Source organism: Oncorhynchus masou, chromosome 3 (genome assembly GCF_036934945.1).
Source record: "Oncorhynchus masou masou isolate Uvic2021 chromosome 3, UVic_Omas_1.1, whole genome shotgun sequence".
Classification (NCBI taxonomy): domain Eukaryota; kingdom Metazoa; phylum Chordata; class Actinopteri; order Salmoniformes; family Salmonidae; genus Oncorhynchus; species Oncorhynchus masou.
Genome location: NC_088214.1, coordinates 32172604 through 32188074, shown reverse-complemented (window position 1 = coordinate 32188074; position 15471 = coordinate 32172604). Strand labels below are relative to the sequence as shown.

The 15471-nt window shown below is 42.1% G+C and overlaps 1 protein-coding gene across 3 annotated transcripts; it reads left to right on the top strand.

Annotated features, from left to right (window-relative positions):
- Nucleotides 1-759: 759 nt before the first annotated feature.
- LOC135514773 (Krueppel-like factor 6) lies at nucleotides 760-6479 on the top strand. 3 transcript variants are annotated; one of them, XM_064938383.1, is made up of 5 exons: nucleotides 764-867; nucleotides 1006-1126; nucleotides 2638-3211; nucleotides 4219-4342; nucleotides 4564-6479. In XM_064938383.1, exons 2-5 carry the CDS (start codon nucleotides 1025-1027, stop codon nucleotides 4613-4615), a joined length of 852 nt encoding a protein of 283 aa, XP_064794455.1. In that variant the 5' UTR covers nucleotides 764-867; nucleotides 1006-1024; the 3' UTR covers nucleotides 4616-6479. The 3 variants fall into 3 exon arrangements, with proteins under 3 accessions (XP_064794438.1, XP_064794455.1, XP_064794446.1); XM_064938374.1 differs by having other exon boundaries at nucleotides 764-872; XM_064938366.1 differs by having other exon boundaries at nucleotides 760-1126.
- The last annotated feature ends 8992 nt before the right edge of the window (nucleotides 6480-15471 follow it).

The window sequence follows — 15471 nt, the reverse complement described above, 5'->3', positions numbered from 1 at the left end:
TAGCCTACCACGTTACTCACATAGCCTACCACAGATGAGAAGCGTTTTTCCCGCTTTTTATGGAAATGAAAAGGAGTCATACCTACTGCCCAGTGACTTTCCATGGCCCCCTAACACACTTACACACACACATTATGTGGCTCGCTCTGTCCATGGTGCTGATACAGCGCACCGGAGATACAGATTTCGCCCCAACCTGTCACTCAATCACTTGAAATTGTTGCTATTATTTTATAGGGACATCAAATTAAAACTGAGGTGGTACAAGTTTCAACTGAGGGGGTGAGTCCCCTTTTAACCCCCCCCCGACCCCCTACCCCCTGGAGCCGGGCCTGAACCAACCCTTGAGACAACCATCCATGTCTCCCCTATTGTATTTAGGAAACTAATGCATAATAATGGTTCAAATATAAATTCAAACCCAAGCATAAATGTTAAGATATTATTCTATTTCCCAACTCGTGCGTTCCATAATAATAGTAAACTGTAAGCCATACTGCTGCTTAGAAGGTAGACTGAAACCATACTGGGCTGATAGAGACGTGGTTCTTCGCTGTAGTAAACGGTGAACACTTTATATAGCGCTCTAAAAATAGAGCCCACATGGTCCAATGGAAATGAAGGAGACTTAGGTCAATTCACCAACCAAATCACAGAAGATGGTCAAGGTAGGCGGGTGTTACACTTTGGCGCACCCATTGGTCGGCATCACGACAGCGTAATGCAGTCACGTGGGGGGAAGGCCGTCTGTAAGACATTGCATAGTGAAGTTTACAGAGCGTCGACGGACTTTCAGCGAGTTCACTGTTTGCTGTTAGAGCAAGCAAGGAAGATCGCTCTAGGAAGAACACTTGCGCTATCACTGCTGTAAGGTGATAAACATACCTACTAATCCCAACTGCTTTTCTACAGCATATTATACATGCAAATACATCGAAGTCGCAAGTTTTCTTGAAAAAGAAAACAAGACAATTGAACTACCTTGATTTTTGGTTGTAATTGCAGCGGCATTTATAGGAGTGAGATGGATGTTATTCCTATGTGCAGCATCTTTCAGGAGCTCCAGATAGTACATGACACCGGATACTTTTCAGCTTTACCATCTCTTGAGGAGTACTGGCAGCAGGTATTTATATATGATCATTTATAAATAGTCATATTTAGATATAGAAAACACTTTAAAATGAATGAAAAATAATGCTTATGTATATACATCGACATAAACTTGTCCGCAAACCCAGGTTGCTGTCAGTGTCCCTGCAAGCTGTCAGGAATGCAGAACGTGACTAAGTGATGCAGAACAACAAAAAAGTTGAGCTATTGGATTGAACTTGTAGCACATTCTTGACACATAGTTTAATTGACGTAAGACTGTTATTGAACGCATGTTGCAATTATATACAGTCGTTACAATGTAATAGCCTAATCGAATGAATGAACCAATACTCAACATTGTTTATATTCAGTTGTGTAGACGGATTATGTCGTTCATTCTAGTGAAGAGAGTTGTTGTGTGTACGTGCGTGTGTTAGAGAGCAAGAGAGACGATCGTATTCGGAATTACCGGAGAAGAGTAGCCTATGTGCGTCTTTTTCAACAGATTTTGTTCAAAATTCCCACTAACTCCCAGTCATTTTATAAGAATTACATAATAGTCGGGAAACTAGGTTTGTTTTTTTGAGGGTGATTGAAATAAATAGGCTTCACTACACAAAGTTTCCCTTGGATATGCGGGCTTGGGGCCAAATTCCCTCTCCATGCCCTGAGGCATTCAAAGCTCGCCAGAGATGCATTCTGCCCTCTTGAAAATAAATGTTTGCAATGAATACAAAGTATTGGCTTACTAATAACGTTTTTAGGTTCGCCAGAAATATATCACAAAACAACTTACACTGTAATGAATATTTGTTTTAATTTGTATTCTATACCCATTCTAGTTTGGAATTCATTATTTTGAATGCTAGATGCATGTCATAACTTTAATATACTGTAGTTAGCGTCCACTTTCTGATTGTCAAGCTTTCAGGAAGTGTCCTTTACTTCCTTTTTAGAAGCTGAAAATAACTCTTGCAGTATGAAACTCTTGCAGTATTCATACATAAAGCTTTTTGTGGACCTGCTTGAACCAGGCCTACCTCCTCCATTCCCTTGTGTGCTATGTTATTTCCAGCTATGCCACTGGATGCATTATTAAATCCAACTTATGCTGAATAATTGAAACATTTAAAATATCTACAACCACTTCCCTAACCACCAGGGGGGCTCTGTAGCATATGTAAATGTAATCACTGCGCATGACGATGGCTATGTCGTGGAAAGAGCACGCCACCAACTGAGGAAGTGTGTTTACATGTAACCTTCCTTGATCTAATCTACTTCTCAAAAGGTAACCTATTCCCTATATAGTACACTACTTTTGACCAGAGCCCTATGGGCTATGGGACCTAATCAAAAGTAGTGCACTATAAAGGGAATAGGGTGCCATTTGGGAAGCAGCAGTCTTAGAGTCTTGGAGGACACCCATTACATCCACTCCACTGCCCTCAGAATAGTACATTGTGTATATGTACCGTATACTGTGGGTAGTTTTTATTCCTAGCTCCTACATGCTGTACTCATTATTTTCTCCTTCATCAGACATGTCTGGAGTTGGAGCGGTACCTCCAGAGCGAGCCCTACGTCTCGGCTACAGACATCAAGTTTGAGACGAGTCAAGAGGATCTCTGGAGCAAACTGATCCTGGCCTGCGGGGACAAGGCCGAGTCCGACCCAAAGATCCACACTCACATTAAGGAGGAGGACAATCAAGAGGCCAACAGCTTTAACTCCGACGCCAGCAGTGAAGCGTCTGACAGCTCCGAGGAGCTCTCACCTCCCCTCGACTTCACCTCCAACCCACTAAGTGACATTATGGGAGAGGGAGAGGACCTGAGTTCCATGGTTATCAGCACTCCGCCATCTTCTCCTGAGGTGAACAAGGAGGCCCCCTCCATATCCTCCCAGGTGTGGAGCGGTATACAGACAGTGATGCACTCGCCAGGGAAAATACGGACAGGGGGCATTGGTGGACGAACGGTGGAGAGGGGAAGCTTAGCCAATGGAGAGGCTTCTCCAGACGGGAGGAGGCGGGTCCACAGGTGTCATTTCAACGGATGCCGAAAGGTTTACACGAAAAGTTCCCACTTGAAAGCACACCAGCGTACACATACAGGTAAATAGTTGATTGTATACAGGTAAACTGCATAACCCCACAGCACCTCTTCCCAAACAAGTGTATACTGTATATGTATAGAAAAAAGCAGAAGCTCTGAGCTATCCGACCAGACCCGAGTCTTAGTAGTAATATCATACAGGTAAAGCAAGCTAGTCCAAAGAGTGGAGGTGGGTGTTGTTACCCACATACTAATGCTGCTGTCACAGCACAGAGGCCTTGGGAAAGACATCCAGACCAGCTGGTTATGATGTCATCAGTGTTCTGAATCTGCAGGCATTTACTTTACAAAGAACATTCAGAAGATGATTCTGTTTCAGGGGGGACTAAGTTTAAACCTCATCAAACAATTACATTTTAATATGTTAACAAGAAAGTCTTGTTTTTTAAAAGTTGTTTTCATGAAATTTCTCTCTGCATTCTTGGAATAGTTCGCTAGGTACCGTAGTGTCTAAACTGTGACCTAATTCACACAGTAGCAGCAGTGACTTCACGTTGAATGGGGGAGGGGCGACATAAGAACCTTTTGTGGGCATGGCCAAGCCAGCCACAGAGGATGTGGACTGGATCTTGAAAACAGATCACATTTCACAATGGGAAAAGAAAACTTGACTGAATCATTTACATTTAAAGTGTGGTGGGAATTTTACATTTGCTGTTCGCTACCGAGTTATGCGAGCAGTTTCCCTCGTCACCTCTGACCTCGGCTTGCCAAGCTGTTTACAGCTGTTTTGCACATTAGCAAGGCTCCACATTCCAACCAAACTGTTACCAGAGCTAATGGAATTTTCACCATTAGAAATCCCCTACATTTATCCCTTCTCACCCAGCCACTTCATAAGCACTATGTCTGCTTATTCAACTACTTTTAAGCAGTATACCACAGCTCATATTTACAAGTTGTAGTACTCTATCTTCTAATATGTAGCACTTATAGTATGTTATGTCTATTTCTAATTTGGAAACAATGGAGCACTGCAATAAAATCATTTGTCTTCTGTTTGCAGGTGAGAAGCCTTACAGGTGCTCATGGGAAGGCTGCGAGTGGCGTTTTGCACGGAGTGATGAGCTAACCAGACACTTCAGGAAGCACACTGGGGCAAAGCCATTTAAATGCAGTCACTGTGACAGGTAAGAGAAGTGTTTAGGGATGGATGTATCTATTGTTTGTTTTCATTCTTTTATTGAGGAAGATTGTGAAGGTCATGAACACTTTTGAATGTTTAGGCAACTAAAGGTAAATCCATGCACCTGAAATACTGACTTAGGGGACTTGAATATCAATGCTGTTATATTCGTCTTTTACCTATTCTAAAAACACTGTGCCTGATATGCTTTCTTTCTCCTCGCAGGTGTTTCTCTCGCTCGGACCATTTGGCGCTTCACATGAAGAGACACATCTAAGCGGTGGGCCCTGGGGCAGAGGAGAGCAGAGCGGTGTTGAGCGATGGTCCTGACTGTCTCCTAACCTGTCTGTGGGGAGGCTGCAGTGCCCTGAGAGGGGAGGAAGGCTAGCGAGGAGAGCGTGCTCCAGTGAAAAGCATGCAGGCCATTTTTGCACCATACTTAGTGCCTCCAAGACCTCTCAGAGGAAAGAGCTCTGAAAGGTCGACACATTCTGAATAATATCACGAAAACCACCATGGATGAAGGAGAATTAAGAAATTCACTAGAGAGAGGAGAAAGAAAATATCTGAGAGGACAAGGAAGAACGTTTTTTTCTCTGTATGGTGTCTGATGCTTTGCGGAGTTAGTTCCTGGTTTGAAAATATGCAGTGGTACTACTCCAATAAACGTGTGTTGTTTTCTGTGAGCATGTGGACTGACTGACTGTGAGCCTGCTGTCAGACTGCCTGTGACTGGGTGCCTGTCTGAGAATGCCTGTAACTGGGTGCCTGTCTTAGAATGCCTGTAACTGGGTGCCTGTCTTAGAATGCCTGTGACTGGGTGCCTGTCTTAGAATGCCTGTAACTGGGTGCCTGTCTGAGAATGCCTGTAACTGGGTGCCTGTCTTAGAATGCCTGTAACTGGGTGCCTGTCTTAGAATGCCTGTAACTGGGTGCCTGTCTCAGAATGCCTGTAACTGGGTGCCTGTCTTAGAATGCCTGTAACTGGGTGCCTGTCTCAGAATGCCTGTAACTGGGTGCCTGTCTTAGAATGCCTGTAACTGGGGCCTGTCTCAGAATGCCTGTAACTGGGTGCCTGTCTTAGAATGCCTGTAACTGGGTGCCTGTCTTAGAATGCCTGTAACTGGGTGCCTGTCTTAGAATGCCTGTAACTGGGTGCCTGTCTTAGAATGCCTGTAACTGGGTGCCTGTCTTAGAATGCCTGTAACTGGGTGCCTGCCCTGTGGATGTACAACTCCTGAGTAGATGGCTTGTGTTGTGACCTGAATGGCATTGAGGGGATGATGAGTTTTTGACTGAGGTTTTATTGTCTCGTGGTCATGAATGAATTCGAGCAAAGGAGTTGTTGTGCTCTTGTGTGGAGCGCTGGTTGAGTCTAGGCTGGGTTTGGCAGTGTGTGTGCGTCTCAGCCGTCAGTTTTGAGGTTTGAGAGAGATCACCACCATCCGAACTGAGGTGGTACATGCTCCTAAACGAGGTTTGGGGAGGGGAGGGGGGTTGATGTTTGGTGCAGCTATTAAATGTGCAATGTATTAAGTAGCTTGTCTCAAAGTACATGCTACAAAGCTAATTTGTTGTCCATTGTGTAAGCTCAGTATCTAAAGGCTGTACACAACATTGATATATCATTATACCAGAAGTTGCATGATCTTGGGTTTGTTTGTCACTTGATTAGGCCTACTTATAACACAGGCAAATCCCAATAATGAGCAGCTATGCATCCATTTTACTCCGTAGATACCACAGTATTGTACAGAAACATAAAGCAGTGATGTATTTGTTTCCTTCTTTTCTTTTCTATGTTTGGAGATACCACTATTGCTTGGCAACTGTGTTGATCATGGGATAGTTTTATTTATATTCAGTTTAATAACTAATTTCTTTATTTTTGTCCTCTTGCTCTTCTCTTTTTCTATATCTGTAAATACACTGTGACCTTAATGATGCCTTATGTAAGTGGCCTTGTCCAGATAAATAGATCACTCACGGGAGGGGGGGTGGGGGGTGGGGGGTTAAATGCGGTAGTGTGTGATTGAATAGCTTTATTAAGGCTCCGATTCATATGGTTGCACCTTTTTCCCTTTGTCTAGAAATGATGGTTGGTCTGAAGACTCTTGAATAAAAGTTAAGCTTTATACTTATTGACATTTCTGTGTTTTATTTGTCAACATACATACTGTATCTATCTATTCGGACAAAAATCCTGTTTTGAAAATGATCCTTGATCTGAGACAGAAGCAGTTCAAACAATTCCATTTTAAAAGGTTTTACTACTGAGTAGTAGTGTAATGTGGTACGTTATGCACTTCAAATGGAATGTGTGACGTGAATTACGTTTGAAAGTACAGATTCTATTGGTTGGTCATGGGGTTGAGTTCTCGTGACGTGATCTGCTCGGCCACCAAGGCCATGATAAATTAAGAGTTATAACTAATAACCCATTCTGGTCAGGCCATGGCATGTTTGTTGAACTGTTAAATGCTTACCTGACATGAGTGCTCTCAAACTGACAGTGGATGTGGATGCTTATTTCTTACTAACCTGTATGGACTGCCATGTTTTAACCCTATACCAATGTACAGTACCGGCGATCTGGTCAACGTCGCTGTCGAAAGGTCCCCTTTTAAAATATACATTGTGGATATCGAAACCATGCAAAAGATATAAGTGTTGTTTAAAAAGTTTTTGTAAAGAAGCTTATATTTTTCAGGGTACAGGACCCCAGTGTACATTTCTAAGAAAAACAATAAAGACAAGACTACCGATTTAACTTGGGTGAGTATTAATGGCCCAATAAACTGAAAACAAATGACATATTGTTCACTTCTACAGTGTCGGAGAAAGATTGCATTTTTTTTTGCTTGAGTTGGGAATGATTCATCAGAGAGAAATGAAAAACCTCTGATTGTTGAAGAGATTACACACTGAACAGCTTTTTGTAATCAAAATCAAAACAGCAGTTTTGCCAGCCTATATTACTTCAGCCAATGTTAGGTGTTGGACAAGCCACATATGTTATGTAACCCACCCAATCTTTAACTAAAGAGTATCTTTATTAAAGAAGAAAAAAAAAATATTATGTTTGATTTTTGTTTAATTTATGGCATAACTTTTTTTTTCCATTATTTTTTATTATTGTTTTGTAAAATAGTTATCTCTGTATGAATGTATTTTTATTGGAATAACGATTAAAAAAATGTGATCAAACATTTTTGTGTTTTTGCTTCTTGCATCCTCATAGTGGGATCTTGACATAGGACAGTGATATTAACATACTCCTTCAGGTTCCTGTCATTTTCATCGGATCCACCTCACTTTACAGACGGGAGGGTTGTTTAAATGTCAATTGAAAACATAAATACATTTGCCCAATAAGCACTTGTTGTCCCTCAAATGCATTGTTACAATTGTTTGTTAGCTAGCCTAATTATAGCCATATTAACATAGATGTCTCCGGGAACATTGCCTTTAAAAGGTGCATAGCTGAAAAGGAGCATTCGGATTGAATTCGGACCTTAGTTGAGACTGAGCTGCATACAGTAACATTTACGTTTGATATTTTTGTCATGCAACAGATGCTCTTATCCAGAGTGATTTACATGAGCAATTAGCGTTAAGTGCCTTGCTCAAGGGCACATCAACAGATTTTTCACCTTGTCAGCTCGGGTACTGGCCCAACCTCTTAACCGTTAGGCTACCTGCAGCCCATCATAAATATGATCAATGTTATCCTTTTAATGTGAAGATATACAGGTTACAACAAATACCAAATACCAGTACGCCATACAGCATTGCGGATAGCGATGGTTCAGTATGTTCTCCTTTCATTATCATGCAGTTTATAGCACATAGAATTAGAATGGTCAGAGGTTCCAAGCCCCTTCTACACATTATATTTCTATGTCATAGCATTTCAACACATCATTGTGCTCTAACACTAGCAAAACAGCATATTCTTATGCACATCAAACCAGATCTTCCCAGTCAAGGTCTACTAGTACAACGAGAACATCCACCACAGGCCCCTGCCTGGTTTCAACAGACAAACAGATACGCCTCCCCCACCCATCACATCACAGCTCATCTCATATGACCAGGGGGTTAGGGGGCGCCTTTTAAAACCGGAGTAAACTGAAAGGTCATTGACCCCAGCATGAGGATGGTAGACCATCAACTCAGTGGTATCGTAGAGACCTCCAGACGGTTCACATTCAAACACACAGACAAAGCGGAATGGGGGAACAGGGGGAATAGGCATCGAGACCTGCTGCTCTAGCTGATTATATGGAAATCTACATTTACCTCCAAATGGTTGCCTACGTCTCAAATGACACCCTTTTACCAACAAAGTGCACTACTTTTGACCCATGGGCTCGGGTCAAAAGTACTATATAGGGGATAGGGTGCCATTTAGGACACAACCTACAGTTGAAGAAGGATGTTTACATATACCTTCCCTGTCATGGGTCAGTTAGGATCACCACTTTATTTTAAGAATGTGAAATGTCAGAATAATAGTAGAGAGAATTATTTATTTAAGCTTTTATTTCTTTCATCATATTCCCAGTGGGTCAAAAGTTTACATACACTCAATTAGTATTTGGTAGCATTGCCGTTAAATTGTTTAACTTGGGTCAAACGTTTCGGGTAGCCTTCCACAAGCTTCCCACAATAAGTTGGGTGAATTTTGGCCCATTCCTCCTGACAGAGCTGGTGAAACTGAATCAGGTTTGTAGGCCTCCTTGCTTGCACATGCTTTTTCAGTTCTGCCCACAAATGTTCTATGGGATTGAGGTCAGGGCTTTGTGGTGGCTATTTCAATACCTTGACTTTGTTGTCCTTAAGCCATTTTGCCACAATTTTGGAAGTATGCTTGGGGTCATTGTCCATTTGGAAGACCCATTTGCGACCAAGCTTTAACTTCCTCAATGATGTTGCTTCAATATATCCACATAATTTTCCATCCTCATGATGCCATCTATTTTGTGAAGTGCACCAGTCCCTCCTGCAGCAAAGCACCTCCACAACATGATGCTGCCACCCCCGTGCTTCATGATTGGGATGGTGTTCATCGTCTTACAAGCATGCCCCTTTTTCCTCCAAACTTAGCAATGGTTATTACAGTTCCATTTTTGTTTCATCAGACCAGAGGACATTTCTCCAGAAAGTACCATCTTTGTCCCCATGTGCTATTGCAAACCGTAGTCTGGCCTTTTTATGGCAGATTTGGAGCAGTGGCTTCTTCCTTGCTGAGCGGCCTTTCAGGTTATGTCGATATAGGACTCGTTTTTACTGTGGATATAGATACTTTTGTACCTGTTTCCGCCAGCATCTTCACAAGGTCTTTTGCTGTTGTTCTGGGATTGATTTGCACTTTTCGCACCAAACTACGTTAATCTCGAGGAGACAGAACGCATCTCCTTCCTGGGCGGTATGACAGCTGCATGGTCCCATGGTGTTTATACTTGCGTACTATTGTTTGTACAGATGAACGTGGTATCTTCAGGCGTTTGGAAATTGCTCCCAAGGATGAACCAGACTTGTGGAGGTCTACAATTTGAAGGTAGGCCTTGAAATACATCCACAGGTGCAGCTCCAATTGACTCAAATGATTTGCTGGAGTTTTCCAAGCTGTTTAAAGGCACTGTCAACTTAGTGTATGTAAACTTCTGACCCACTAGAATTGCGATACAGTGAAGTGTAAGTGAAATAATCTGTCTGTAAACAATTGTTGGAAAAATTACTTGTGTCATGCACAAAGTAGATGTCCTAACTGACTTGCCAAAACTATAGTTTGTGAACAAGAAATTTGTGGAGTGGTTGAAATCGAGTTTTAATAACTCCAACCTAAGTGTATACAAACTTCCGACTTCAACTGTTTATTTATCTTGAATTGTTTGTTTGGACTGAGACGTTACACGGTTTGAAAGCACATGGTGCAAATTACATGTTTACATCACGTTTATTGCAAACATCATTAAAGTCATCCATTAAATTGGTACCTCTGCACTTCACAACACAGTCTTGTGGCTCTTTGCTCTTTCCCTGAGGGCTGAACATCAAGGGTTAATTCACCACTCTGTGTACAGGCTACAGGCAGTGGGCCAAAGGGGGTTGAGGTTGGGTTCAGGCCAGACCCGGGTTCAAATACAATTTGAAATCTTTCAAATGCTTTGGAAAGTTTGCTCTAGTCTTCCTGGAGTGACAGGTAGGCAGTGTTTACACTTTTTACAATTTTCTATTGATTCCATTGCACAGGCAACCTCAATCAAACATAAATACAGTATTTGAACCCAGGTCTGGTTCAGGGCCTGTGATTGGTCTGATGTATGGACATTTCTCAGCTGTGGCGGGGCCCTCTGGTTCCCCCCAGTCCTCCTCTCCTCTGATGTACAGCAGCTCATTACAACGGCCTGATAAAAGGGCCTATTATCCATTCACACACACATTGCACTTTGAACTCCTGAGGAATCTCCCTACATCTCTTTATAGTGCACTACTTTTGAACAGAGCACTATGGGCACTGGTCAAAAATAATGAAGTAAATAGAGAAAAGGGTGCCATTTCAGATGCATCCTACTGTCTTACCTAACTGAACCCATAGCAGCATTGGAGAACAAGCAGGCAGTGTTTGTCTCTACCAGTTCGCACAGTGTGATAGGCTGCACTGGATCGCTCAATGATGCCACACAGGTTTGATTAGTGTGGTTGAATGTTAGGGATGCAGGGAAGAATAAATGGTGGTGTCGTCAGCAAGCCTGGTGATTTATAGTGTAGGCTGCAATGTTGGATGAAAACAGATCACTGCACAGTTTTTGTGGATTTAACATCCACATGAAAATATTTCAACAGCCGTTACAGACTTATTATACAGATACACTGTACAAAAATATAAAGGCACCGTGAAACAATTTACAGTATTACAGTATATATAAGGAAATCAGTCAATTGAAATGAATGCATTAGGCCAAAATCTTTCAACTAAATATGTGTATGTGAACAAAAACATTTATTTGATTTGGATTTGATATGATTATCCCGTCACAGTATCTCTTTGTGTTCGTTGTCTGTAGCTTATGCCTGCCCATACCATAACCCCACCGCCACCATGGGGCACTCTGTTCACAACGTTGACATCAGCAAACCGCTCGCCCACACAATGCCATATACGCTGTCTGCCATCTGCCCGGTATAGTTGAAACCAGGGTTCTTCCGTGAAGAACCCACCGAAGAAAGTTATGACGCCAAACTACATTCAGGTCAAGACCTGGTGAGGACAACAAGCATGCAGATGAGCTTCCCTGAGACGGTTTCTGACAGTTTGTGCAGAAATTCTTTGGTCGTGCAAACCCCCAGTTTCATCAGCTGTCCGGGTGGCTGGTCTCAGACGATCCCACAGATGAAGAAGCCGGATGTGGAGGTCCTGCGCTGGCATGTGTTACACGTGATCTGCGATTGTGAGGCCGGTTGGACGTACTGCCAAATTCTCTAAAATGACGTTGGAGGCGGCTTTTAGTAGAGAAATGAACCTTCAATTCTCTGGCAACAGCTCTGGTGGAAATGCCTGCAGTCAGCATGCCAAATGTATGCTCCCTCAAAACTTGAGACACCTGTGGCATAGTGTTGTTTGACAAAACTGCATATTTTAGAGTGTCCTTTTATTGTCTCCAGCGCAAGGTGTTTAAGGTGTTTAATCAGATTCTTGATATCCCACACCTGTCAGGTGGATGGATTATATTGGCAAAGGAACATGCTCACTAACAGAAATGTAAACAAATTTGTGCACAAAATGTGAGCGAAATATGATTTTTGTGCCTGTGGAACATTTCTGGGATGTTTTATTTCAGCTCATAAAACATGGGACCAGCACTTTATCTATTTATATGTTTGTTCAGTATATAGATGTAAAGGAGTAGCAGTTGTGTTGAGGTGCACACACATAGTGCCACTGCATTATTTTTGTTGAACATATGGTTTGATATGTACAGTGACAGAAAGAGAGAGAATAAGATGGGTTCTGTCATAATGAGATTGAATAACATATCTCCATTATTTGACAACTTGTGCCAAGTTAAGAACTTCATTGTGTTACATAAAAAGGCAGTTCGACCTTAACTTGTGGGAGCAGAGATTATCGAACGGCTGTATTTTCTATATCAAATAGAAAATCCATTGCCACTTTTTTTCTGGTAAGCTAGCTAACTCTATTTGACTCAATTTGAATGTCACCATGACAACTACTTGCTTTTGACTTGTCATGCCTGTGGGAGGTTTCACACAGCATTTTCTAATTTCACAGTATGTGAATTTCTCCGTTCAGTAATTAGAAACCCATCCATTCTAATTTTATATGTCCAGAAAATGTTGATAAATATACAAGCTCAAAATGTCCAAACACCCCCCCCCCCTGTTTCTCTTACACACACACACACACACACACACACACACACACACACACACACACACACACACACACACACACACACACACACACACACACACACACACACACACACACAAAGCCTGAGTAAAAGGCCCAAAATCCAATTATCTGGAAGGATGAGCTGAGATCTTTTTTTTAACTCTACCTCTAAACAACAAGGGAGAGGAATAGGAAGTAGCCTAGTACCACTTCCCTTGCTCCTTTAAAGGGTAAAAAGGTCTTAAGTGGTAACACTTGACTTGGTAACACAGAGCCAGGATATGTCAGTTTGTCAGTTGGCCCAAAATGCCACTGAGTAGTTCAAAAGCTGCCAATGTTCTCGGGCATGTGATGTCACCCCAGTTGCCTGTATCTTTACTCAACTGTCTATGGTCTGGTGATAAGTTAGAGGTTAGTGACTGGTTTTTCCAGAAAACTCCAGGTCAGAGAAGACACATGAAAGAGAAAAAAAATGCATTATTCATGCAGACATTTGCATGTCTCTGGGCTCTGGTCTGCTGTGGCTACTCTCTTCACCTCTACCAAGCTGTCCAAACTGGCCGACCAAAAAGTCACATTATATCAAGTCTGATTGCAGTGCCAGTGATTCAAAAAATGTAAATTGAAAATGAACACTATCGGTTAGCAATCACATAGACATATCCATATATAGTATATACATACAGTATGTATAGAAGGTGGTATTAGATACCAAAATGTAAATATAAAGTACTATAATGCAGCTCAGAATGCACTAAATGCCACCAGGAATGAAAATAATCTCAGCAGGATTATTCAGTACATTATCAGAGTTATCTGTTCTTGCTGTTTTAAATCTTTTTAAATCTTTTTATTTCACCTTTATTTAACCAGGTAGGCTAGTTGAGAACAAGTTCTCATTTACAACTGCGACCTGGCCAAGATAAAGCAAAGCAGTGTGACACAAATAACAACACATAGTTACACATGGAATAAACAAGCGTACAGTCAATAACACAATAGAAGAAAAAAAGAAAGTCTATATACAGTGTGTGCCAATGGAGTGAGGAGGTAAGGCAATACATAGGCCATAGTAGCAAGTAATTACAGTTTAGCAAATTAACACTGGAGTGATAGATGTGCAGATGATGATGTGCAAGTAGAAATACTGGTGTGCATAAGAGCAGAAAAGTAAATAAAAACAATATGCGGATGAGGTAGGTAGGATGGGCTATTTACAGATGGGCTATTTACAGCTGCAGCAATCGGTTAGCTGATGCTTAAAGTTAGTGAGGGAATATAAGTCTCCAGCTTCAGCGATTTTTGCAATTCGTTCCAGTCATTGGCAGCAGAGAACTGGAAGGAAAGGCGGCCAAAGAGGGTGTTGGCTTTGGGGATGACCAGTGAGATTTACCTGCTGGAGCACGTGCTACGGGTGGGTCTTGTTATCGTGACCAGTGAGCTGAGATAAGGAGGAGCTTTACCTAGAAAAGATGTGTCTGCCCTTGTAAGGTTGTGTTCCTTGTTGTCTATGCCCCTCGTTTTTATCTCATGCACTCACTGTAGCATATTGCAATAGTTTTTCAATGAAAAACATATTGTTATTATTATTTTTATTCAGTTGATTAGATATTCACATCAAATCTGTTCAAATCAAATGTTATTTGTCACATGCTTTGTAAACAACAGATGTAGACTAACAGTGAAATGCTTACTTACTGGCCATTCCCAACAACGCAGAGAGAAAGAAAATAGAGAAATGATAGAAAAGTAATAACACGTAATAATAAAAGTGATAATGAATTCACAATGAGCAATGATAACTTGGCTATATACAAAGGGTACCAGTACCGAGTCGATGTGCAGCCGAGTCGACATATACCTAGGAATAAAGTGAATAGTCAACAGGACAGGTAATAAACAGATGCAGCAGTGTATGTGATGAGTCGAAAATGTTAGTGCAAGAAGGGTCAATGCAGATAGTCTGTGTAGCTATTTGGTTAACTATTTAACTAAGTATTTGGGGGTAGAAGCTGTTCAGGGTCCTGTTGGTTCCTTACTTGGTGCATCAGTACTGCTTGCCGTGAGGTAGCAGAGAAAACTGTCTATGACTTCAGTGGCTGGACAATTTTTAGGGCATTCATCTGACACCTGGTATAGATGTCCTGGATGGCAGGGAGCTTGGCGCAAGTGATGTGCTGGACCATATGAATTATCTTCTGTAGCTCCTTGCGGTCGGATGCCAAGGTAGTTGCCTTACCAAGCGGTGATGCAGCCAGTCAAGATGCTCTCAATGGTGCAGATGTAGAACGTTTTCAGGATCTGAGAGCCCATGCCAGATCTTTTCAGCCTCTTGAAGCTCTTGATCCGCTCAACTACAGCCCCAATGATGTGAATGGGAATGTGCTTCCTGTAGTCCACGATCAGCTCCTTTGTCTTGCTGATGTTGAGGGTCTCTGAACTCCTCCCTATAGGCTGTCTCATCGTCGGTGATCTACCATCATCATGTCTTCAGCAAACTTAATGATGGTGTTGGAGTTGTGCATGGCCACTCAGTTGTGGGTGAACAGGGAGCACGGGAGGGGACTAAGTACACACCCCTGAGGGGCCCCCATGTTGAGGGTCACCTACCTTCATCACCTGGGGGGCAGCCCGTCAGGAAGTCCAAAATCCAGTTGCAGAGAGAGGTGTTAAGTCCCAGGGTCCTTAGCTTAGTGATGAGCTAGGAGTGC

Excerpts from the sequence above, each read along its gene's own strand:
- LOC135514773 (XM_064938366.1), top strand. The coding sequence starts at position 1,025 with ATGGATGTTATTCCTATGTGCAGCATCTTTCAGGAGCTCCAGATAGTA. Across the intron at positions 1,127-2,637 it reads TTGAGGAGTACTGGCAGCAG|ACATGTCTGGAGTTGGAGCG; the intron begins GTATTTATATAT and ends CTCCTTCATCAG. Across the intron at positions 4,343-4,563 it reads AAATGCAGTCACTGTGACAG|GTGTTTCTCTCGCTCGGACC; the intron begins GTAAGAGAAGTG and ends TTCTCCTCGCAG.